This window comes from Globicephala melas, chromosome 11 (genome assembly GCF_963455315.2).
Source record: "Globicephala melas chromosome 11, mGloMel1.2, whole genome shotgun sequence".
NCBI lineage: Eukaryota > Metazoa > Chordata > Mammalia > Artiodactyla > Delphinidae > Globicephala > Globicephala melas.
In genome coordinates this window covers 99312472-99334305 of record NC_083324.2, presented here as the reverse complement: position 1 = coordinate 99334305, position 21834 = coordinate 99312472, and the positions used below count along the sequence as shown (strand labels likewise).

Below are 21834 nucleotides of genomic sequence, written 5' to 3'. Positions count from 1 at the left end.
TACTTAAAAAGATTTTTTTTTCAGGACCACATTAAATTAAACCTTAAGCCGGGAGTTCCCTGGTGGTCTAATGGTTAGGATTCAGTGCTATCACTGCTGTGGCCCAGGTTCAATCCCCCCTCGGGGAACTGAGATCCTGCAAGCCACGCAGTGTGGCCAACACAAAACTAAAACCTTAACCCAAGGAGCCAGGATGGGCTGCTGAGGAAGAAAACATATCTCAGCTTTTGCTTCGCCTACCTCCAAGAAACAGGGCCAGGACTCAGGTGAGGCAAGATGGGCACCTGCTTTGGGCACAAAATTTAAGGGGCACCAAAACCTCAGCAATCAAGATAAATAATATTTTAATTCAATATTTAAAAAATCCAAATTAGTGCAAAAAAATCCACCAGAAACAAAACATCTAAATTGTTATTTTTGTTTTCTTGGCTGTGCCGTGTGTCTTGTGGAATCTTAGTTCCCCGCCCAGGGATTGAACCCCGGGCCCTCGGCAGTGAGAGTGTGGAGTTCTAACCACTGGACCGCCAGGGAAGTCCCTGAAATTTTAAATAAAAACAGAACTAGGAAAAAAAAAAAAAAGGGCAGATCCCGGTTATATGGAGGCTGGAACATATAATTGTGGACAGGGGAGAAGGGAGGCTTCTTTAAGAAAAAGATTACAAAATCACAAGTAAAAATTAGGTAAGTATGAATATTTAGAATGAGGAAATAAGTAACAACGAAGTATAAATTATTAAAAACCTAACCTATACCACAAACATCACAAAATCCAGAAAACAGAATTTTTTAACTGCCTAAAATGCTTCTATCATATGTTTTCCCCCTATAGTTTTGTAGGAACATTTTGGAAAATCCCCTTCAAGTTTCCTTCATATATCAGCTGTAAAAGTTGTATTATAGGTTTGTGCCCCCGAACACAGGACTCTGATCAACTTTTTAATTTTTTTTAGATTTTTTTTTTGATGTGGACCATTTTTAAAGTTTTTATTGAATTTGTTACAATATTGCTTCTGGTTTTTTTTTTTTTTTTTTTTGCAGTACGCGGGCCTCTCACTGCTGTGGCCTCTCCCGTTGCGGAGCACAGGCTCCAGACGCGCAGGCTCAGCGGCCATGGCTCACGGGCCCAGCCGCTCTGCGGTATGTGGGATCTTCCCGGACCGGGGCACGAACCCGCGTCCCCGGCATCGGCAGGCGGACTCCCAACCACTGTGCCACCAGGGAAGCCCCTATTGCTTCTGTTCTATGTTTTAGTTTTATGGCTGCGAGGCGTCTGGGATCTTAGCTCCCCGACCAGGGATTGAACCCGCACCCCCTGCATTGGAAGTCGAAGTCTCAACCACTGGACCGCCAGGGAAGTCCCCAGAGCTCTGATCAATTCTATTTCACATGATAACCATCAAAAAATGTTCCTTTCCCCACGAGTCTCCCCAGAGCATCTCACAACACGGCAGCTGGCTTCTTCAGTGCCAGCAAGAGACCTTATCACAGAAGCGACACCCCATCACTGTTGAGTAGGAAGGCATCTCTAGGCCCTGCCCATGCTAAAGGACAAGGCATCACACCGAACACCGGAGGGCATCAGAACAGGCCACCGCTTTGGCATAAGGATTATTTTGAGCTGAAGAAAATCAAGACACAACATTGAGAAAATCAAGAAAAAAACCCCTCTCTGCCCTCCCCGAATCTGGCTAAAAGCTGGACGTAATTTCCATTTGCGAAGCTGTCTCCCTCCCTCATACCAGGAGGAAGAGAACTCATAGACTCATTGATTCCAGGCTCTTATCAGCCCAGAGACAGCACCAGACGAATCTACACAACAAACCTTACTAGACAACCCTTATCCTCCATGAGTTTCTCTCATATATTTATCTTCCTGGGTTTGCCACTCCTAAAACTATAAAGCCCCCTTCCTTGTCTCTTCTCTACATATATATGGTTGTTTGTTAAGATGGTATTGTCGATGAAAAAAACTATGTTGAGGAAAAAAACGGTTAGTTGATCTAATAAAGAAATGGAAAATTTTATTCAAGCCAAGCTGACGATTTTAACTGGGGAGACAGTCTTTCAGAAAGCTCTGAGGACTGTCAAAGCACAGTCCTATAAGTTTTTGAGACAAACGGTTATACGTCAAATGATGTATTATTTACAGTTTATACAATCCTGATCTGCATATACAAAGCAAGTAGTGGATTTGTAAGATTAAGAGGCATGGTATCTCCCAAGGAGGTCTGGTTACCGCAGGGGCGAAATACACCCTAAGGGGTAGCGAGGAGGCCCACATGAGCAGAGAAAAAAATGCATGTTTAAACTTTTCTTATCTTGCCATAAAATATGTATTTTATTTCATTGCATGACTACGGGAACACATCAGAAGGGGCCCGAGAATACTCAAGCGCCTGTAGTTTCATCATAAATCTGCCTCTGAGCGGAAGTCGTCATTACTAACTGCGCTGCTCCCGAAAAACGTCCCAAAGGAGGCAAACATTTGGAAATTGCCTTAAAGACCAGGCAAGTTCAGTAAGTGGAGGTGGGGGGCAGGACACTCCAGGCAACGAGGAGAGCACCGGTGCTTTCAAGGGAAGAGCGTCCTCTAGAGTGCTGGTTTAATATGACGGTGAGGATGGTGATGGTGACATTGTGGTTCTGCTGTGGAATGCTTTGCCCAAACCAAAGCTTGGCGAAGCCCAGTGTGTAAACCAGGTAGGATTGCCCTGTCTCAGGCAGGCCTGGGGCCCTGCTGCCTCGGCTCACATCAGCCCAGGGGGTTCCTAGGGGAGCTGTGCAGAAAATGTCATCTGAAGGGGACTAGACAGGAGGATGTGAAAGCAGATGGAGTTACATGTTGTCGGGTGAGGGGTCTGGAGCATACGTAGCAGATGTGCACAGTGGTGTCACAGCAGGCTACGATTCCTCCATTGGGGCTGCGCAGAAGACATCTGCACGAGACAAAGAATTCCATGAAAAGCGAGTTTCCCTCCCACTCTCGCCCCCAGTCCCTTGGTACGACTCCCCAGAGCCATTCCTCTGTCGACAAGATCTTTCCAGAGATACGCCAGGCATACACAGAGATGTGTTCTGTATGTATCAGTTTTTGTCCATATAAATATCCTTTGTTTTTTTGCTCGTTCATTCTTTTTCCCCCCAACCAAACAAATCAACCAGTTTTGTTCTTTTGGGGGAAGTTGGTGGGAAGGAGAAAACTCAGAACAGGAAAGTTCAAAGAAAGTTCCACGTGGCTGGAGGGCAAGCAGACAGCGAGGAAACGGCCAAGCTCTGGCGTTACACCTGGAGCCAGATCCCGCTCTATCCCCTATGAGTTGAGAGCACATCCCTTGACCTCTGTGAGGCTCCATTTACTCTTTCTTTCAAGATTCTGATAATAATGCCTTCCTGTTCGGACACTGGTCTGCAAGCAGCAGAAGGTCCAGTCACGCTGACTGAACCAGAAGGTTGTATTTATTTATTTATTTTTAAAACCTCACGTGGTGGGAGGTCCAAAGACCAAGCTCCTTGGTTCTCAGTGACGGAGGGGCCGTGCCACCCCCCAAGCTGGCGTGTTTGCAAACAGGGGTACGGACTTCTCCGTTGTCGCGATTCCTGGGGCTGCTGGTGGCGCTCTGAGGGTAGGGCTCATGGAGTTTGGGCTCAGACTGTTTGCAGCGGACGGTCACAACAAAGAACTGTCCTGCTCACAATGCCAGCAGCGTTCACACTGAGAAACCCGAGCGCCTCAAGGACCCTGTGTTTCCCACGCTCAGGAATCGCAACACTCTGACGGTTGGCAAGGTGGCCTCGACTGTCGTGGGCGCTATAGCGCCCCCTCTTGGCAAAAGGATGGAAGCTTCCCCTTGGACGTCCCGCCCTCCCCCCGTCTTACTGGCTGGGTCACTTGCTCATTCCTGAACGCCTCCTAGGGTCGGATGAGACAGGAGCTCTTCTGGAGGAGGGGGCCGGCCGCGTGGGGGAGGGGTGGGACACCTGCGAGCAAGGTGGGTACCAGCCCCAGGCCGGCTACAATAGAGGCTGCCTTAAGGATCTTGGAAGGAGGTGCCGCCTGCAGCCACGCTTGCGCATTGCCCTCCCCTTCCCCCAGGGCCTCTGTAGGGCTGAAAGGTGCCCCCTGCAGCCTTGCTGCTGCCCCCAGTCTCCTCCCTCACAGAGGCTCCCTGGCCTCCCTGACCAGGTCGGATCCCACCTTCTTAGCATCTGCTGCAGGGGCTGACTCTCTCTGTACCCGTGTGGCTTTCTGGTTAACCTTGGTCTCCTCCGATAGATATATGGAGAGGGCCCCGAGGGTGGGACCTCCGACGTTCCCACCAAACAAGAGTGGGACAGGGCTGCGACCACGGCCCGAGGGCCCTGAGAGGGGGGGCCTCCTTAAGTAAGTTCGGCTCCCTCCTGTCCCCGCCCTGGAGCAGCTCCAGCCGCAATGAGGTTGGAGCCCAAGAAGCTCACCACAACCTCACAGTCTCTGTGAAGTCCTATTTCATCCTTAAGATAGTTGGCAAATTTTGTACTTCACTCCATAATACATCAATGTTTACGTTAATGTAAAAACAGTGATCTTCTTTCCCAAATCTTTTTTTTCCCCCCACACCTCCCGGCTTACCTCCGCAGGGAGAGCGCGGAGTCCTAACCACTGGACCGCCAGGGAGTTGCCATCTTCTTCCCCAAATCTTGATGTTGTTCCAACAGGCAGACAAGCCAGGTGTATCTGGGGCCTCTTGTAAGTCCCCAAGTTGAGATGCCGTCACGGCATTCCACGCCGGGCACGGGCGGGCCCGAAAGATCCCAGCAAGGGGGCGTTCTTGCTAGAAATACTTTGGGGCCCATCCCGGGCCTACTGACTCCGAAGCCCTAGGGTAGGGCCCAGCCGTGAGCTCACACACCCCCGCCAGATGACGCTGACGCGCGCCAGAGTTTGAGAAGCCCCTACTTAGCGGCAGGTGGAGTCAGCCCTAGAAACGAAGCAAAGCAAAACCAACAGCGAGAAAACACTTCGGGCAGTCTCCTCCCCCGCCCCCGGGTTCGCGTCCCTGGAAGGCCGGCGGCGAGCGGCGGGCCCCTCTGCTCGGGCACGAGCTCGGAGCGCGGCGGGCGGGACGAGGGGAGGAGCGGGGACGTGCCCCCGGGCCCCGCGCGAATGGCCTCCGGTCGCTCTCGGCTGGCGGCGGCCCCCCTCCCCCCCGGCCCCGGCCCCGCGCGTCCCCGCACCGCCTCCGCCCCACAACTGGTCGGAGTGCCCCCCGCGCTGGGCCGGGCCGGGCCCGCTTCCGAGAGCCCAGAACTTGGGGAGGAAGGAAGAGACCGTCCCCGCAGGCGATTTTCCGCAGTTGTGCGTCTGCCCCGGGGACCTCCTGGGCCGATGCGACCGCCGGGAGGAGACCCTCTGCGACCCTCCAGAGGGCAGGCCCGTCGGGACCCGCGGGGCCAACTTTGCGGACTGGAGGACGACGGAAGCTGAGCGCGAGTTCACCCCGGAGCTCCGGAGGCAGGGCGGGCGCTGGCCCGCTGGGCAGGAGGGGGTGAAAGGGAGCCCCGACTTCCGCGCCGTCCCCCCTCTCCGCGGAGCCCTCGGACCCCGCCCGCCCGGGCCCAGCGGCCGCGCCTCCGGGCGCCGGGCCCTCCCGCGCCGCGGGCAGGCGCATCACCGAGCGGCAGCGTCCGGCCCCGGTCCGGCCCGCATCCTCCTCCCGCTCCGGCCTGAGCACCCCGGCTGAAACCCGGAGCCTGCCGACTGGGACTGCCTTCTCCGCTCGGGCCGGGGCGGGCGCTGCGCGCTCTTTCCACCACCCCAGGCATCAAGTCTCCAGAGAACAAGTCCCGGGGTCAGACGGCGTCATGGAACCCCCGGGGCCGCAGCTGCTAAGTTTGGAGGCGCCGGGACCTGCGCCTTTTGAAGACCCCCCGCCTGCCGAGGAGCCGCCCGCCCCGGGAGTCCTCTGCACCGAGGGTGGCGGGGACGGCGGCGGCACGTCGGCGGCCCCGAGCTCCGACGCCGAGGGCCCGTCCCCGCAGGAAGAGACTGCCCCCTGGGAGCAGGAGGAGCTGCTGGAAAGCCGTCGCCGCCGCCGCTGCGGCGCGCGCTCCTTCCCTCTGCCCGCCGACCCGATCCTGCAGGCGGCCAAGTTCCTGCAGCGGCAGCGGCCGCCTGCCCCGGGGCCGGGCGCGGAGGGCGGCGAGAGGGTCGAGGACGCGCCGCACAGCCCGGGCTGCTGCGCCAAGTGCCAGAAGCGGGTGCAGTTCGCGGACGCGCTGGGGCTGAGCCTGGCCAGCGTGAAGCACTTCAGCGTGGCCGAGGAGCCGCAGGTGCCGCCCGCCGTGCTCTCTCGCCTGCGCAGCCTCCCGGCGCGCGCCGAGAACCTGGAGCAGCTCCCGGGCCTGCTGGCCGCGGCGGCGGCGGCGGCGGCGGCCGCGCCCCTCCGCGAACAGCCTCCCCGACTGCAGCCTCTCTTCGAGCTCCCCGGGCCGAGCGCCGCAGACGAGCGCCTGCGGCGACAGCGCGTGTGCCTGGAGCGCGTGCAGTGCTCGGCACCCTGGGGCGCGGAGGTGACAGGCTCCGGCCGGGTGCTGGGCTGCCCGGGGCCGCGCGTCGTGGCCGTGCGCTACACCTTCACCGAGTGGCGCTCCTTCCTGGACGTGCCGGCTGAGCTGCGGCCCGAGCCAGGGAAGCCTCCGCCGCCAGAGGCGCCGTCCTGGGGGCCGGGGGAGGCCGAGGAGGAGCCGAGCGCCGAGCGCTTCCACTTCGCGCTGTGCCTGCCCCCGGGCCTGCAGCTCAAGGAGGGGGAGGACGCGGACGCTCCGGACGTCGCCGTCCACTTCGCCGTCTGCTACCGCTGCGCCCAGGGCGAGTATTGGGACAACAACTCGGGGGCCAACTACACGCTGCGCTACGTGCGCCCTGCCGACGCGCGCTGAGCCCGCAGTCCTCGGCACCGCAGCGCTCGCAGGGACGCGGGAAGGGGCCGACGGCGCGCGGAGCCCAGGCAGCCGCGACGCTTTGCGGAGCGTCATCTTTCTGGAGAGAAGAAGCCGCTCCCCGCAAGCTCGCGCCCCAGACAGAACCCGCCTGCAAGCACGGAGCCCTACCCGGCGAAGCGCCCTACCTTCCCGGCCTCTTTCCCGTCGCTTTGGCCTCTGGAGTTCTCGCCGCGCGTCGAATGGGAAGAAATCCTCAAGATTCCGAGCAGTGGCTTTCTCCACGAAAAAGACTCCTGACTCCTGAGCGAGGCTGCAAACCCTTCGGATTTGTCTTTAACTGTGGACGTCCCCTCGGGTCTCAGGGAGCGGTCGAAGCATCCCTCCGCCTCGCGCCGAGGGACGGCGTGAACTGCGGGCCCGCGGGAGCCCGCGGCCTGTTTCTCGAGAAAACCAGGTGGGGCCTTGGCCGGGCAGTCCTTTTCTCTTACCTGGGATCTGGGAAATGTTTGGTGACTCGTGCGCTTGCGTACAAATGTCCTTTTGAAAAGTAAAGGTCACGTGCACGTCTGTTACTTGATATTTCAGCTCCCGGAAGTTTGGGAGACCTTGGCAGTCGGGTCGTCTTCTTCAGCGGATGATGCTACACTTTAAAGTGGTCAAACAACAATATTTTCAAATTTCCCTTCTTTCATCCCTCCTGTCTGATGTGGAAAGGCCCAGATTTCCCATAATGGGCTAGAGTGTTCTTAAAAGTGTTTTGTAGAAGTCGTTCTTTCCCCGGGCAAAATAAGATGCTTGGTGAGTTGAAATGCCGGCGGCAGGCCTTGGCGGTGAGCCGTCAGAGCCGGTCTTTGGCCTCCAGCCGCGATGTGTAGGCAAAGCACATCGTAGCTGCTAGACTCCTGGGCCATTAGCAGTCAGAGACGCCGGACTCTCGGTGGCTGGACTCCAAGCCGGGGAGATGAGGGATGGAAGGGTGGCTTTCTGTCCCTCCTGGAGCCACAGCAGGGAGCAGTGGCTTGAATGATGAAGCATGCCCAGCAAGAAAATCCTGCTCCGAATCCGGTGGGCACCAGCCTGGCTGGCCTCCTTCATTCACTGCTGATGGCTGTGGATGCCAAGATCAGGGCTGGTGAGCCTCCTGAGGACTGGATTTCTTCATACCTTGGTCCTGCCTTGGTAACTTGTCTGTCTTTTGTTCTCATACGTTCGAGCACGTGGCTAGTACAATCAGCCCATGGGCCACATTCAGCCTTAATCCTGTGCTTGTAGGGCCTGAGAGCTAAGAATGTTTTTTACATTTTTTAAAGATTTGGAAAAATTCAAAAGAAGAATACTATTTTTGTGACACATGAGAATTGTATGAAATTCAAATTTCAGTGTCCATAAATAAAGTTTTATAGGAACACAGCCATGCACATTCGTTCACATACTATCCATGATTGCTTTCCTGCTACAAGAGTGGAGTTGAGCAGATGCAACAGAGACCATATGGCAAAGTCTAAAATATTTACTATCTGGCTCTTCATAGAAAGTCTGCCAACCCCTGCTCTAGAGAAGTAGTATTTTTTTAAAACTATATGTTGAGAGTCATACTTAATAAATCAGTTAAACTTTTAGTAAAATTTGTCACTTGAAGTAAACCTCCTCTGAGTAAAGGTAAAACTGGTTACATTACTCTCAGGAATCTTGGTTGGTTACAGTAAACACTAAGACACCAAATGTACAGTTATTACTGTACTGGGGAGGGGCATCTACCTGCTTCTTACTTCTAAGAAATAACAGAAAGTCAAGGTAGCTAAAATATAGCACCATCCGAATTCACATCAGGCTACAGAAAACTGCCAGGTATGTCGATGCTTCAAAATGGGATGTGTCTCAAGTATAGGAATATTTAGATTGAACTCCGGTTTGTGGACATCCTTTTTGACTACAGCAGTGTTTGCCAGGGGTAACTGATCATGGGAAAAAAATTTAAGTACTAATTTCTTAGTGGAAAGCCATCAAGTTAATGAATTACAATTTACTCTTGGAGTAAAGCGGACTAAACAATGGTCATGTGGATGAAACACTACCTAATTCACATGTGCTTATAAAAATCAATAAGCATTTATTAGAATTACATAATTTTTCTGCTACTAAATACAAACACAATCAAGCCTTTTCATTCTATGTCTGGTATGGGGTCTGGTATATCACTTCCTTTTTAAAAGCACATTGTTGCATAATAAAAACACCTAAATACATTTTGTATTTTTCTTATGTACTTAGGAATACATTTTAGTTGAAAAGTACTGATAGTGTATATGGCCTATAACACAGTTTGAAATGCTAGTTTATATGGTAGTAATGCACTCTTTTGAATTGTTTTAGATTATTTAAAATTAAATTAGGAACACAGTATAATGATCAAAATAGAGAGCCTCTTGTCTGGTATCTTTTAAAATGGTAACCCATTAAATCTAGAATAAAATAAATAAGAAATGGATTTTTAAGAGGTATTTACAGCAAAAATTTTATTCTTATAAAAACCATTACTGATTTTCAAAAGTATATTTTGGAATTCAAACAATTTTAAGAGTACTTATTTAATAATGTAAGAACTTCAAACGTGGCTGTTAGGAAAGGAAATCTAGTTTTGCTCTCCCATAAATCTTGGAGAAAAGCTCTTCTAAGGTTCAGAAATTTGTAAAATATTTTCAACAGCCCAGTCTTTCTGCATGTGGTTATAGACTTTCAAAGTCCTGGAACCGGCAGTCTCCTAAGTGTCAGTTTTATTTTATGAAGCGCCAACGTTTTATCGTAGGCTTCACTTTGTGAAGAAATGTAGGGACGTTAAAATAGGTCTTTTTGTTTGTTTTTGAAAAGTTTCAAAGGAAGAGGCAATACTGAGGAAGTATTTACGACTGTATTTCCTGAATGGAATGAACACACACACACTTATCTCCAGAGCAAAATTCCCACAATGCAGCTTGGCTTTTTTGTGGTAATATTTATCAACTTGATAAGTGAGAGTCATCCTACTTGAAAATGTAATAGCTTCAACATCTCACCCGGCTCTAGTGATCAAAAACTAAGTTCTGCTTAGCTCAGCTAATGGTCCTGACCTCCACCAGACAGACTCCAGTTTCTTCTCTATAAGCAAGGGGGTCCATGGATCACTGGGTCAGGGGATGTTGAATGAAGTAAGTGTCCCAATCTAAACAGTGTCAGAAGAGAATTCCCTGCGGTCCAGTGGTTAGGACTCTGCGCTTTCACTGCTGAGGGCGCGGGTTCAATCCCTGGTGTGGGAACTAAGATCCTGTAAGCTGCGTAGTGTGGAAAAACAAAAAAACAAACAAAAAAAACCAAACACGTGTCAGAAGCAGTGGCTGGAAATGTGGCCTTCTGTACGGAACAAATGTCCCCTGATAAGCCCCAGGTTTATGAAGCAAGGTGACCAGTCGCTTCCAAGACCTAACTGGGGAGGACAGGACCCCGCTCCAGGGTGTGGGCAGTGGAGCCTGGGAGCTGGTCGAGCTCTGGGGCCACCAAGTGTCTCTGTCCAGGCAGCAGGGCCACAGCTCAGGCAGCTCTCCTGAGGCACCAGGGAGTGGGCATTTGTCATCCAGAGCCTGGGCTGTAGGGACGGGAACCTTCTGACAGGTGCGCAGTGCATTTTCCACCTGGCCGCGCCCTCGCCTCCCGGGCCCTCCTTCTGCCCTGAGTCGGGGAGGGCTTCCCCGGTGATGCTGTGGGTTTTGGGCCACGCAGAACCTGCTCATTTCATTTTTGGAGATTTGTGTTGGACTCTGGCTATATCATTTTACGAGTTGTCCATATTTCTGCTTTCTGGTCCAACGGGTTTTGTACATTTTAGTGTGCTAAGTTTTCTCATTCCCCGACTCATTTGCTTGTTTCGTAGGAGCATGTGGCTTGGAGCACTTGGGGAATTGTGGTCTGTGTCATGTGTACTGTGTCAGGAGTGCAAGGAACAGCCTTCAGGAGGAAATGGCAGGCTTTGCCTTCGTGTGACATCATGGAACTGACAGACGTGCCTTTTCGGCTCATGCAATGGACACGGGTTTATAGGTTAAAAGAGGGCACCGTGGCATGTGGTAACTTAACAGGCAGCCCTGGCAAATGGTGAGCTGTTTGCTGTCCAGCTTTGCCCGGTCAGTCCCCGTGATGCCAGGCCTGGACGGTCTTCAGGATGGGGGTTGTGTTTTGTACGGTCACAGCGGCAAGGGGCTGGGAGCAGGGCAGAAACTGACAACCTGGGCCCAGCCCCGTGACCCCACCTGTCCTCCTACAGGGCCATCCTGGCCTTATTGTCGATAAGCGGGCCGGTGCCTGGAAACCCCCGGAAGAGGCTGACCCTGGCTTCTCCTCGGGACTAGTGATGGACACTTTCCACTAGGTGACCTGCTGTGTTTCCTTGTTCCCCTCTGGACTCCCTCTGATCGGGGAGGCTGTCAGGATGCAGCCCTAAATGGTCCGTTAACCCTCCAAGGGCTGGTTGCTAGAGAGCTAACACTGTAACTTTCGGTTCATTAGGACCTAAACTCCTTTAAATCTTTTTGGGACACGTTGTATTTGCATCTTGTAGAGTTTAGTTCTTTGGCTTTGCCCTCTGTGAGCAGACACATTTTGGCAAGGAAAGAAGTGAGTGACATTTGGGCTGAATGGAGGGTTTTTGAGATGGCGAAGATCAAGGGCTTGCTTTTAAGACGCGCTAGTGAGATGTGCCTCGTGGATCTAATAGGAGAGCAGAAGTCTATTTAGGTCATGAGTTCAGAGCCACTTCAACCCGGAAAATCTTCAGATACACAAACACCTCTGGTAAAGCAAAGGCATTTTAGAGACACTTACAGACACTTAAAAACATTAGAGCAGTGTAACTACTCATCCCGTTCATATTGTTGGCACAGCTCAGGTTCTCTGAAACTTGTTGGCTCGAGTCACTGCCCCAGGAGAACCGACAGCACCCTGAAGTATCCCAGAACGGGAAACTCATTCTGAAAATCTGAACTGAATAAAGATTGAAAGCAGGTGGGTTTTGTGAACTAAGCTTGGAACATTTAATCTCCAAGTTGAAAAATTCATGAGCACATCCCACAGAAGGCCTTTCTACAAATAGCTACATGTGTTATGTCAAGGAAGCATCCACTCCAAAAGATAAGAAGTTTATGGTTATGGGAAACTCATGGTCTTTATAGGGGCCCCTGGCAGGGCTCTCTAGTGTTTGTGGGTCCAGCGCCTCTCTGGACAGCTTTGGGTGAAGAACCCGTTATCAGGAGGCTGTTCTGGGGCAGCTGAAGCAGGACCTTGTATACCCTAAGTAGGCGGAAGAGGTTACTCTTTCTCGGAGGGAGTTAGGCTTTGCCTCATTTTTACATTATATAAGAGGAAAGGTGTGTTTATACTCAGAACCACTTTAAATGGCCTAGAGGATTCCATTTGTATGTCCTTTTCAGTCTGGTTAAGTTGTTGTGTTTTTACGCACAGACTTAAGGCATGTTGTTTATAAAATTATATTTTTCGGCCAGAAAACCCCTAAGCCTGTGTGTTGCCCATGTCACAGTGAAGCGCCGACCCTGGAATTAGTGAGTCTGTTTGTTGTATTAGGATTGGAAATATAAATCGAATTCGGTTTGAAGGTCCCTGGGATATCTAAAAATCGATAGTGTGGATAAGTACAGATATAAATGGATACTAAATTGCAGGCAAGTCCTTAACAATGAAATACACAATATGTTCTTTTGGAAAAAAAAATAGTCCACATTTAGAAAAATCTGTGAGTCCCCTGCTTAACTCCCAACCTCCCCGCCCCCTGACCCCCAAATCTGAACTAGAGGTTGCTTTTGTTACCAGATCCTGAGTGATTTTGGACTTTGCTGTTGACCAGATAGTCATTAAAATGAATTTCTCTATTGGTGTGACTGCCCTGAAAGAGTAGATTTTCTGGCCAAGGAAACACCTTCAAAACGGCTGTAAGGTGTTGAGTTCTGAAGCTGGGGGCGGCCCTGCCCTGCACGGCCCACCAGAAGGGAGCCAGGAGAAGGTGCAGGGGAGGAAGCGCTGCTTTGGGCCTGGGCCTGCCTGCGGCAGCCTCCCCTGCCCCGAGGCCCGGACCTGGGCTGCCGTGAAGGCCAAGGCATAGCATCTTGGGCCTTTGTTTTCGACTCTGCCACATCCAGGTGGTTCAGGAGACCTCACCAGATGAATCTGTTAGAGCCAAGGGTTTCTGAAGCCATCGGCACGGCACCATCCTCTGTGGGTACAGGCATGAGGGGCCCTGGCAGACATCTGTGACGTGTTACCTGTAGGTGACAGCGGAGGCTGGGCATCGTCTGGCAGTAAGTTCCAGCTTCTGTGAAGGCCTTCAGTTTGTGAGCGATGGTCTGACTTCTGCGGGTGAGCCCAGAGCCCGGCGTGGTTGAGGTCCACGGCCATTGCAATATCACCAAACACCCACGTCACTCCTCCAGGGTCTGAAAGTGCAATGTAGCTCACCCAGGTGTGTCTGGGATCCCCGAGCTCTCTCAGCGGACTGCCTGTGACAGCTCTGACTCGACAGAGGCTCCCAGCCCTGTGTGGGGTAGGGGCGGATCTCAGGGTCCAAGATGACCATGGCTGTTGGGGGCACAGAGCCTGCCCTCGCGAGCCGGAACCAGGGGGCCCAAGTGGTCCTTTATCAGCCAGGCAGCAGTGGCAAGAGTGGGCACTCTTCCAGACAGGATATTTTAATGCGATTATGTGGAATTTTGTACAGTTCCTTCTAACAACGTGAGAGAAAATAACCTCATTACCCTCCCTTTTGAGATCTGCCTGAGAAATGTGCCCCGTGGAATGTCTGGGGTGAGTAACAGATTTCTGTGAATGTGACTTTTGATACTGTTTATTTAAGCTGAGAACTACTGTAGTCCAAACACAGCCCTTGTGTTTCTCCTTGGTTTTTAAAAGGATGATTATATTTTTGTGGTTTGAAAATGTCTTTTCAATTCTAAGGATTTTTTGGGAAATTTTGCTTGCTGCTCTGCTGTATGGTGATATTTCTGTATGTGTTGCACCTAAAAAAATACTGAACCCAAAGTCCTGATTTGAATAAAGAATGTAAAGCAATTTGGGACTTTGAAAGCTGTCATTGAGTCTGCGGACGTATCTGGTGGTCACACTGGGATGGGGGCGGGGGGTCGAGGTGGCCACCGGCACCTAGTGGGCAGAGGCTGGGGGTGCTGCCAGCACCCTACGAGGCACAGGACGGCCCCCAGCAAAGGGGTCCTGAAATCTCAGTGCTGAGGCTGGAGAACCCTGAGCTGATAATATTGTCCCAGCTTTGATTTCCTGGTTTTGATAATGTACTAAGGTTACAGAAGACACTATCACTGTGGAAAGCTATGTGAAGTATATAGGGGAATTCTCTGCCTTTTCTGCAAATTCCTGTGAGCTTCAAACCATTTCAAATAAAAAGTTAACAACAACAACGTCCAATTAAACTTTTTTTTAAAAAAGAAAACCTGCCATTGTGAAGCGTGTACAGCGTCGTGAGGCGCTGTGCTAGTGGGGAAGCGCGCTTAGCCACCGGGGAGGTGGCCTGACGTGGGACAGATGCACCTGCTCCAGGTGAGCCAGGCTGGCAGCGGACACAGCTCGGCACTGGCTGGCCGTGTGCTCTCAGATACGTCCCTTCCCTAGGGAGCAGGAGTTTTCACGTCTGCCAAATGGGGGCAGTAATTCTTGCCTTACCACATAGCTGTGAGCGTGAAGGGAAGTTATTTGTGGAGTGCCAAGCACACACCTTGTTCTCAGCATCTTCCTCTTTCTCTCTGGCCTCTGCCGGCTGGTTTCTACTGGCTCCGTTCTGAGGATGAAAACCGTCTGACTTCATCTGAATAGAGGAAGAGTGAATGAATCTTCTAACTTGGGGAACAAATTGTAGGGGCTCCCACTGTGCGAACCTGACAGACTGTTCTTGGTACCTGGGCAGACGGCCATTTGTTTCTGCTGTTCGCAGGACGGGATGTATATTACATGTATATTACACATATATACGTACAATGTACATACGTTCATCTGACTTCTATCTTTGCACTTCCTTGCAACAGCTTCTTCAGAGATCATCTGCCCTGTGTTAAGCAGCTACGTTTGGGGGCCTCCTGTTTGTCGACTGCTGTCTGACACCCATTCTTTGTGGCCTGTTTTGGTTCTGTGGCCGCCCACTCCTGACTCACCCCCTTCCCCTCAAGCTGCTCCTTTTCAGTCTCTGTTGGGGCTGATTCTCCCATCACCCTGTCCTCCAAACATTTTTCAACATTCTGTTCTCTTATAAAGAGGCTACGAATTCCACGGGGTGTGTGTGTGTGGGAACTGTGTCTAGTTCTTTTTGTGCCCCCGGCAGTGGCCAGCATGCCCTGAGTCAGCTTGTCAGAATCCATTCACTGTCTCTGCAAGTGTCGACGGGGCACTGCCCACGTGGCAGGCACAGCCGTGGCCCTGGGACATGTGGGGATTAAGACATGCGGGGCATGGCCGTCATGAAGCTCGCATCCGGGATGGTTGGGGCTGTGTGTGGACAACTCCCAAGCTGCGTCTACGCTCACACTTCCACCTTCCTTTCCTCTCCGAGCCCCAGCGAGCTAGCTCCACGCACGTTAAGGAAATGCCATTTCCCCCCATAACTCTGGCACTCAGCATCCCCGGGTGGGTGCTGTGAGAATCTCTGTTAGGGGAGGGCTGGGAGGCCACGTGGCCCTGCCTGCTTCCCTCAGGTGGGTCTTCCTCGTGGTGGAGGGTGCGGGTGGTCTTTGGACAAAGGCTGCTGCCTTCTACCGCAGGGAGCTGCTTCTCAGCCTACAGCCTGGTCTGTCCATCCACCCTTTACATCAAACCCGTTTCACGAGCAAATATGTCCAGACATCCAGGGAGTGAGACTGTCACGGTGAAAACCTGTTTGGCGGCATCTACTGAAGCTGACCATACACATAACCCCTGGTCAGAAACTCCACACTCGAACATCAGTGTGTACACGTGGGCACCAAGAGACACGTGCAGGAGGTTTACAGCAGTGTTGTTTGTAACAGTCAAAAGCAGGAAACGTGTGCTACAGCCCTGACCGGCACCTGGAGATCTTCACGCAGCGTCTGAGACGGCGTGGACGGCACAGAGGAGGGAGACCCAGGTCCACACACCCAGAGCCCGTTAGTGCAGTGGTGCGCAAACCCGCCGTGTCCTAGCTCCGCAGTTATGTCTCCCTCTTGCTGCGGGGGAATGGCTGATTGAGATTTGGTTAGATCCCCCCAGGATGTGGTGCTGTTGGCTGGGAAGATTTCACCCAGTCCTAACAGCCATCAGTCAGGGATGGACGCTGAGGGATTCCTCCCGCCCGCCCCTCACTGCTGCCCACAGTGACCTGCTCGACGGATCCTGGTTGCGTGTGTGAGCTCATCCGTCACCCATCCGTCTGAGGGTGGGAGGCCACAGCTAGGGCGTGTGTACTCTCCTGCTGGGAGGGTCTCCTTGGGAAAACGGATTTATTTAACCCATGCTGACTCTCACACTCGGCAGTATTGTTCCCTGTGGCCCACACCGGTAAGAAAGACGACATTCTGTCTCTACTGACCTTGTTTTCCTTGTTTCTTAGATGGCGTAAGACTTGGGTTGGGAGGCTGGGTGCCATTTACAGGGAACCTCAGAGACTCCAACGCAACTCTAGGAGATGGGCATTACTCCCATGTTACAGCTGGAGAAGCTGAGCTCGGAGGGGTTGGATAATGTGCCCAGCGAGTAAGAGGCTGGGCTTCTACATCCAGATGACGGACTATTCCTCAGCCATAAAAAAGAATGAAACGGTGCCGTTTGCAGCAACATGGATGGACCTAGAGATGACCGTACTAAGTCAGAGTATGACGTCACTTACATGTGGACTCTAAAAAAATGATACAAATGAACTTATTTACAAAATAGAAACAGACTCACAGAAAACAAACCAAAGGTTACCAAAGGGGAAAGGCGGGGGGCGGGGGGAGGGATAAATTAGGAGTTTGGGATTGACTTGTACACACTACTATATATAAAATAGATAATCAACAAGGACCTGCTGTGTACTACAGGGAACTCTACTCAATACTCTGTAATAACCTATATGGGAAAAGAATCTGGAAAAGAATCTCTCTCTCTATATATGCATAACTGAGTCACTTTGCTGCACACCTGAGACTAACACAACACTGCACGTTAACTATACTCCACTATAAAACAAAAATTCAATAAAGAAAAGAGAGGGGCTGAGTTTGGATTTGAACCCAGGAGACTGTCTGACCCAGACCCACTGTTGCTGCAACAGACACAGACACAGAAGAGACCGCGTCTCCGCAGCTCGGCCACAGAAGAGGGAGGAGGGTGCCCTTGCTCCTCCTTTCCTCCTTGGGCCTCTCAGTGGTGCGGCCCTACACAGCTAGACTTCATATCTGGACAAGAGGGCAACCTCCCTCTGCCTCCTACCTCGGTCCTGTCATCAGAGTTCCTGTTCTCTGCTTCTTCTGGGGGACTGACACTGGGACCAAGTTCCCTTTTTACTGGGGAAATTACCTACTAAAAAATGTGAACTAACTTCTTGCAGGCCCCATATTTCAATAAAACACAGCATTAGTCAGTGTTCCAAACTGCAAGTTACAGAAACGTCAAGCCATCTTGAGCAAGTGGGGCATTGGTGTGCTGGATCCCGGGCTCTCCTGTGGCATCTAAAGGCGGCTGGGGGGCTTCCCTGGTGGTTAAGAATCCACCTGCTAATGCAGGGGACACAGGTTCGAGCCCTGGTCCGGGAAGATCCGGAAGGAATCTTCCTGGAAGGAAGGCCGCGGAGCAACTAGGCCCGTGCGCCACAACTACTGAGCCTGTGAACCACGACTACTGAGCCCCGCGTGCCTAGAGCCTGTGCTCCGCAACACGAGAAGCCACCGCAATGAGAAGCCTGCGCACCACAACGAAGAGTAGCCCCCGCTCGCTGCAACTAGAGAAAGCCCGTGCACAGCAACGAAGACCTAACGCAGCAAAAAATAAACCAACCAACCAACCAACCAACCAAAAGGCAGCTGGGCCCTCTCCGGGCCTGGAGGCCCATGCGACGCTCCTGGAACCTGGAGGGTCTCTGCCTCACTGTCTCTGCTGTGTGTGCTGCCGTCTTCTCTCCCTGCAGACTGGATTTCTCCTTGCCTCTGTCTCCAGGAGAGATCGAAGTCTGCTCTGTCCCTCCCGAGTCTGTCACTTGAGTCCCAGCACACAGCTCAGGTAGAAACAGAACTCTCACTCCCAGTGCTGAGTTTCTAAGGGAAAAAATTTGGTCCACTGTGGGTGAGGGGTCCACCCCTGTTCCATGAGCTGTGGCTGGAAGTGGGGGAAGGATCACGATGCAGAATGGTTGCCGGGAGCCCCCGATTCCTGCTGTGAGGGGGCAGGCAGGGCTCTCGTGAGACAGCGGATACCCCAGTGTCCCCACTGCAAATAAGACACACACACGATGATGTGAAATGTCGACGTACAGCCGTGCAGTGTGTGCACGTGGACATGCGTTTGCCTTAAGGGGCTGCAACGCTGCCCTGAATCTCAGCATCTCAGCGAGGGGCAGCCACCCTGCCGGCGTCTCAGGATTGAAGCACTGGAGTTCCTTCACTCCCTTCTTTCTTCTGTGTCTCCAGTCTCTCATCAAGCCTGTCACTTGGATTCATTCTTTCCCCTGTATCCCGTCCACACCACCACTGTCCTCAGCCAGGCTGCAGCCCCCTCAGATCTACGTTATGGCATCAGTTTCCTGGCCAGCTCTTCACTCACGGGCGTTCTCTGCATTGCCGTCCAGTCAATCTGCTGCAGACACCATTCCCTGCTTAAATGCTCCCTCTCCCACTGAGTAAGGCTCAGACTGCTCAGCCCAGAACCTGTGGCTCAGAAGGAAGCAATTTCTCCTTTTGTATCTCACCTCCTCCCCGCTTCCAGCACTACCTGATCTCTGACTCTCCCAGGTAACTTATCCCCTTAGCCATTTACACACGTCTTCACTACGGTGCTAAATGTACTGTAATTAAGGGAAGGCTCCACATCTGGTCCATCTCTACATCCCCTAGGGCGTCTGACACAGTTTCTAAATGAACGATAAAGCGGCTACCAGTTACTGCTGGCTTACTCGGTAGCAAACACAGGAGGAGAACTTTACGTGCCTTATGTGTTTACAATCCTGACAGCAACCCTGTACGTCCAGGATGTGACCAGCTCCATTTCATAGATGAGGAAACAGAAGTTTAGAGATGCCATGAGGAAGAGGCAGAGCTGGAGGATGAAGGAAGGGACGACTTTCTGGGGTGTCTGTAGCTCGGGCGACCTTGAGGCCCTGTCCCTACTTTCTCCATAGGAAGCCCACGAGGAACCAGGATTTGCCCCGTCCCAGTGAACACTCACCGGCGTGCTGCCTCCCTTTTTCTTTCCTTTTTTTGGCCGCGCCATGAGGCTTGTGGGATCTCGGTTCCCTGGCCAGGGATTGAACCTGGGCCCTGCAGTGAAAGCACACGCCAGGGAAGTCCCCCTGCCCGCTAACTGATACGCTCTCCACCCACTGGCACCGACTCTCCACTCTCCCCCGAGGCTTATTCCAGCCCCAGGATCTCTGTGAGTTCTGTCTGGCCCATATGCTGCTCTCCTGCTCTTGCGGCCTGGCCAGCACTCGGTCGTTTTCTGGTTGTCCACGTGTTGGGCCCCCCAACAATGAAGTCAGATTCTCGGGGGCAGGGGCCCCTGGCCCACATGTGCCTCCACCCCAAACTGCTTGCTCTGCCTTGAGTGCATTCAGAGCTTTCTTTTTAAGCCTGTGCCTGTTGGGAAGACATGTGAGGGAACAGTTGTTGCTGGGTGAGCAGGAGCCAGATGTCCCTTTCTTTTTCAGCTGGGTCCAAATTCTGCTTTAGGAATCGCAGAAGCCAGCAGAAGCCAGGGAGAAAAAGTTTTTAGTTCAGAAGAAGCTGGAAACACACTTGTTGGGTCAGACACTGGCCTGGTGGCTGGTGAGGATTCCGAGGGGCCAAGGGCCCCCCTCCCCCCGGCCCCCCAGCCCATCCATGAGTTCCCTGTGCCTTTGCAGAGGGCCAGCTGGCTTCACTGTCCAATTAATCCCAAATTCATATTCTTATGGACCATGGGCTGGGCTGAATGTTCTGGCCAACCCCAGGCAGCACCAAAGTTCCACATGAAGCTGGGGATGGATCCTGAAGATTTCTTGCTGAATTGTGCCAAAAACTAGCACTCAGGGACTTCCCTGGCGGTCCAGTGGTGGGGACTCAGCGCGTTCACTGCCGGGGCCCGGGTTCGATCCCTGGTCAGGGAACTAAGATCCCGCAAGTCCGGCGGTGTGGCCAAAGGAAAAACAAAAACCAAACCAAACCAAACCCCTAGCTTTCAGATGGTCTCGAGGATGGTTTCTTTCGTTTTGATTAATTGCAAGCTTTTAGAGCTAGAAAGGTCATTAGGGGTCTGGCCAGTGCTGACCCCCTCGAACACAAACGCAACAGCATCCCCAGGTCTCGGGCTGTCCCGCCCAGTGGCTTTTTTTTTTTTCCTCCCACCACCTGCATTCCTCCCATCACACCATATTCCTGTCTTCCAAATTTTTTTTTTAAAGAATTGTTTTATTTATTTTTGCAGTCTGAGTTACGGATATATTGTTTCACCTCTTTGAATCAGCTTCTGTTTGTAGAGTCCCATTAGGAAGTGTAAGGCTGTGGGGTTTTTTTTTTTTTTTTTTGCGGTACGCGGGCCTCTCACTGTTGTGGCCTCTCCCGTTGCGGAGCACAGGCTCCGGACGCGCAGGCTCAGCGGCCATGGCCCACGGGCCCAGCCGCTCCGCGGCACGTGGGATCTTCCCGGACCGGGGCACGAACCCGCATCCCCTGCATCGGCAGGCGGACTCTCAACCACTGCGCCACCAGGGAAGCCCTCAAGGCTGTGTTTTTAAAGTGAAAATACATGTTAAAATTTGGCAAATTAATAATCCTAAATATGTTACCTGTTTGAAGTGTGAGTGGAAGAGTCTATCTGGCAAATCTTGGTAAGACTCTTAGCGTTAATACTGGAGTCCTTCATCATATAGCCTCTATGTGCCTCGTATACCACACATATGCACCTAAATGAAATACTCCTTTAAGAACTAAGAACCAGTTATACTGTTATTGAACTGTCTCTGTATTCCAGACAGATGAAGCCACATGAATTCACTTAGTAACTGATGGCAAGTTCTACTGAAATATTTTAACAATGTTTAGTTGACATTTAGGTGATACCCTCCGTAACTTTCTGGCTGATGAGAGGGAAGCGTTTCTATTTTGTACCACTGAACTTCCTTTGAAAGCTCATCACTTTAGTAGGAAAAGGATGCAAGTCATTTGTTTTCCTGCCGAGCTAGACCCCTGGAAGTCCAGCTCCTCTGGAAGGGGCATCCAGCATGTCCAATGACTGACACGGCCCTTGGGTCAGCACAGGGATGAGGAGTCTGAGAACAAGCTCAATTCCAGCTCCACTGGTGTCAACGCTTGCTCATGGTCTAATTTCGAGACAATAAGGCACCGACTTCCTTTGCTGTCGCTCTTATGGTGCAGTGGTCCCTCCAGGTAGAGACACAGACAGATTCATCTCAGAGTTCTCCTCTGGGTTCTCTCTTGAGGGTCTTTGGACTTAAAGCTTTGCCCTTGAGCAAAAGCAAGAGCATCTATCCTACCCCCAAAACAGATTTCAGCACGAGAAGCCGTTTTCGTGAAAGGGTCCCGAAGGACTAATAAGGGCTGCAGACAGACTGGAAAGGGAGAATCCTATTTGTTCTCGGGGTGAGGTGAACCTTTGTCCATAGAGATCCTGGGCAAATGCTCAGAGGAAAAGCACGCTTTCTCCACCAAGTTC

General features: G+C 52.1%; 1 protein-coding gene across 1 annotated transcript; it reads left to right on the top strand.

Annotated features, from left to right (window-relative positions):
* The first annotated feature begins 5592 nt into the window (after positions 1-5592).
* On the top strand, positions 5593-14105 carry PPP1R3G (protein phosphatase 1 regulatory subunit 3G). Its single transcript, XM_030881505.3, has one exon. It carries the CDS (start codon positions 5842-5844, stop codon positions 6916-6918), a length of 1077 nt encoding a protein of 358 aa, XP_030737365.1. The 5' UTR covers positions 5593-5841; the 3' UTR covers positions 6919-14105.
* The last annotated feature ends 7729 nt before the right edge of the window (positions 14106-21834 follow it).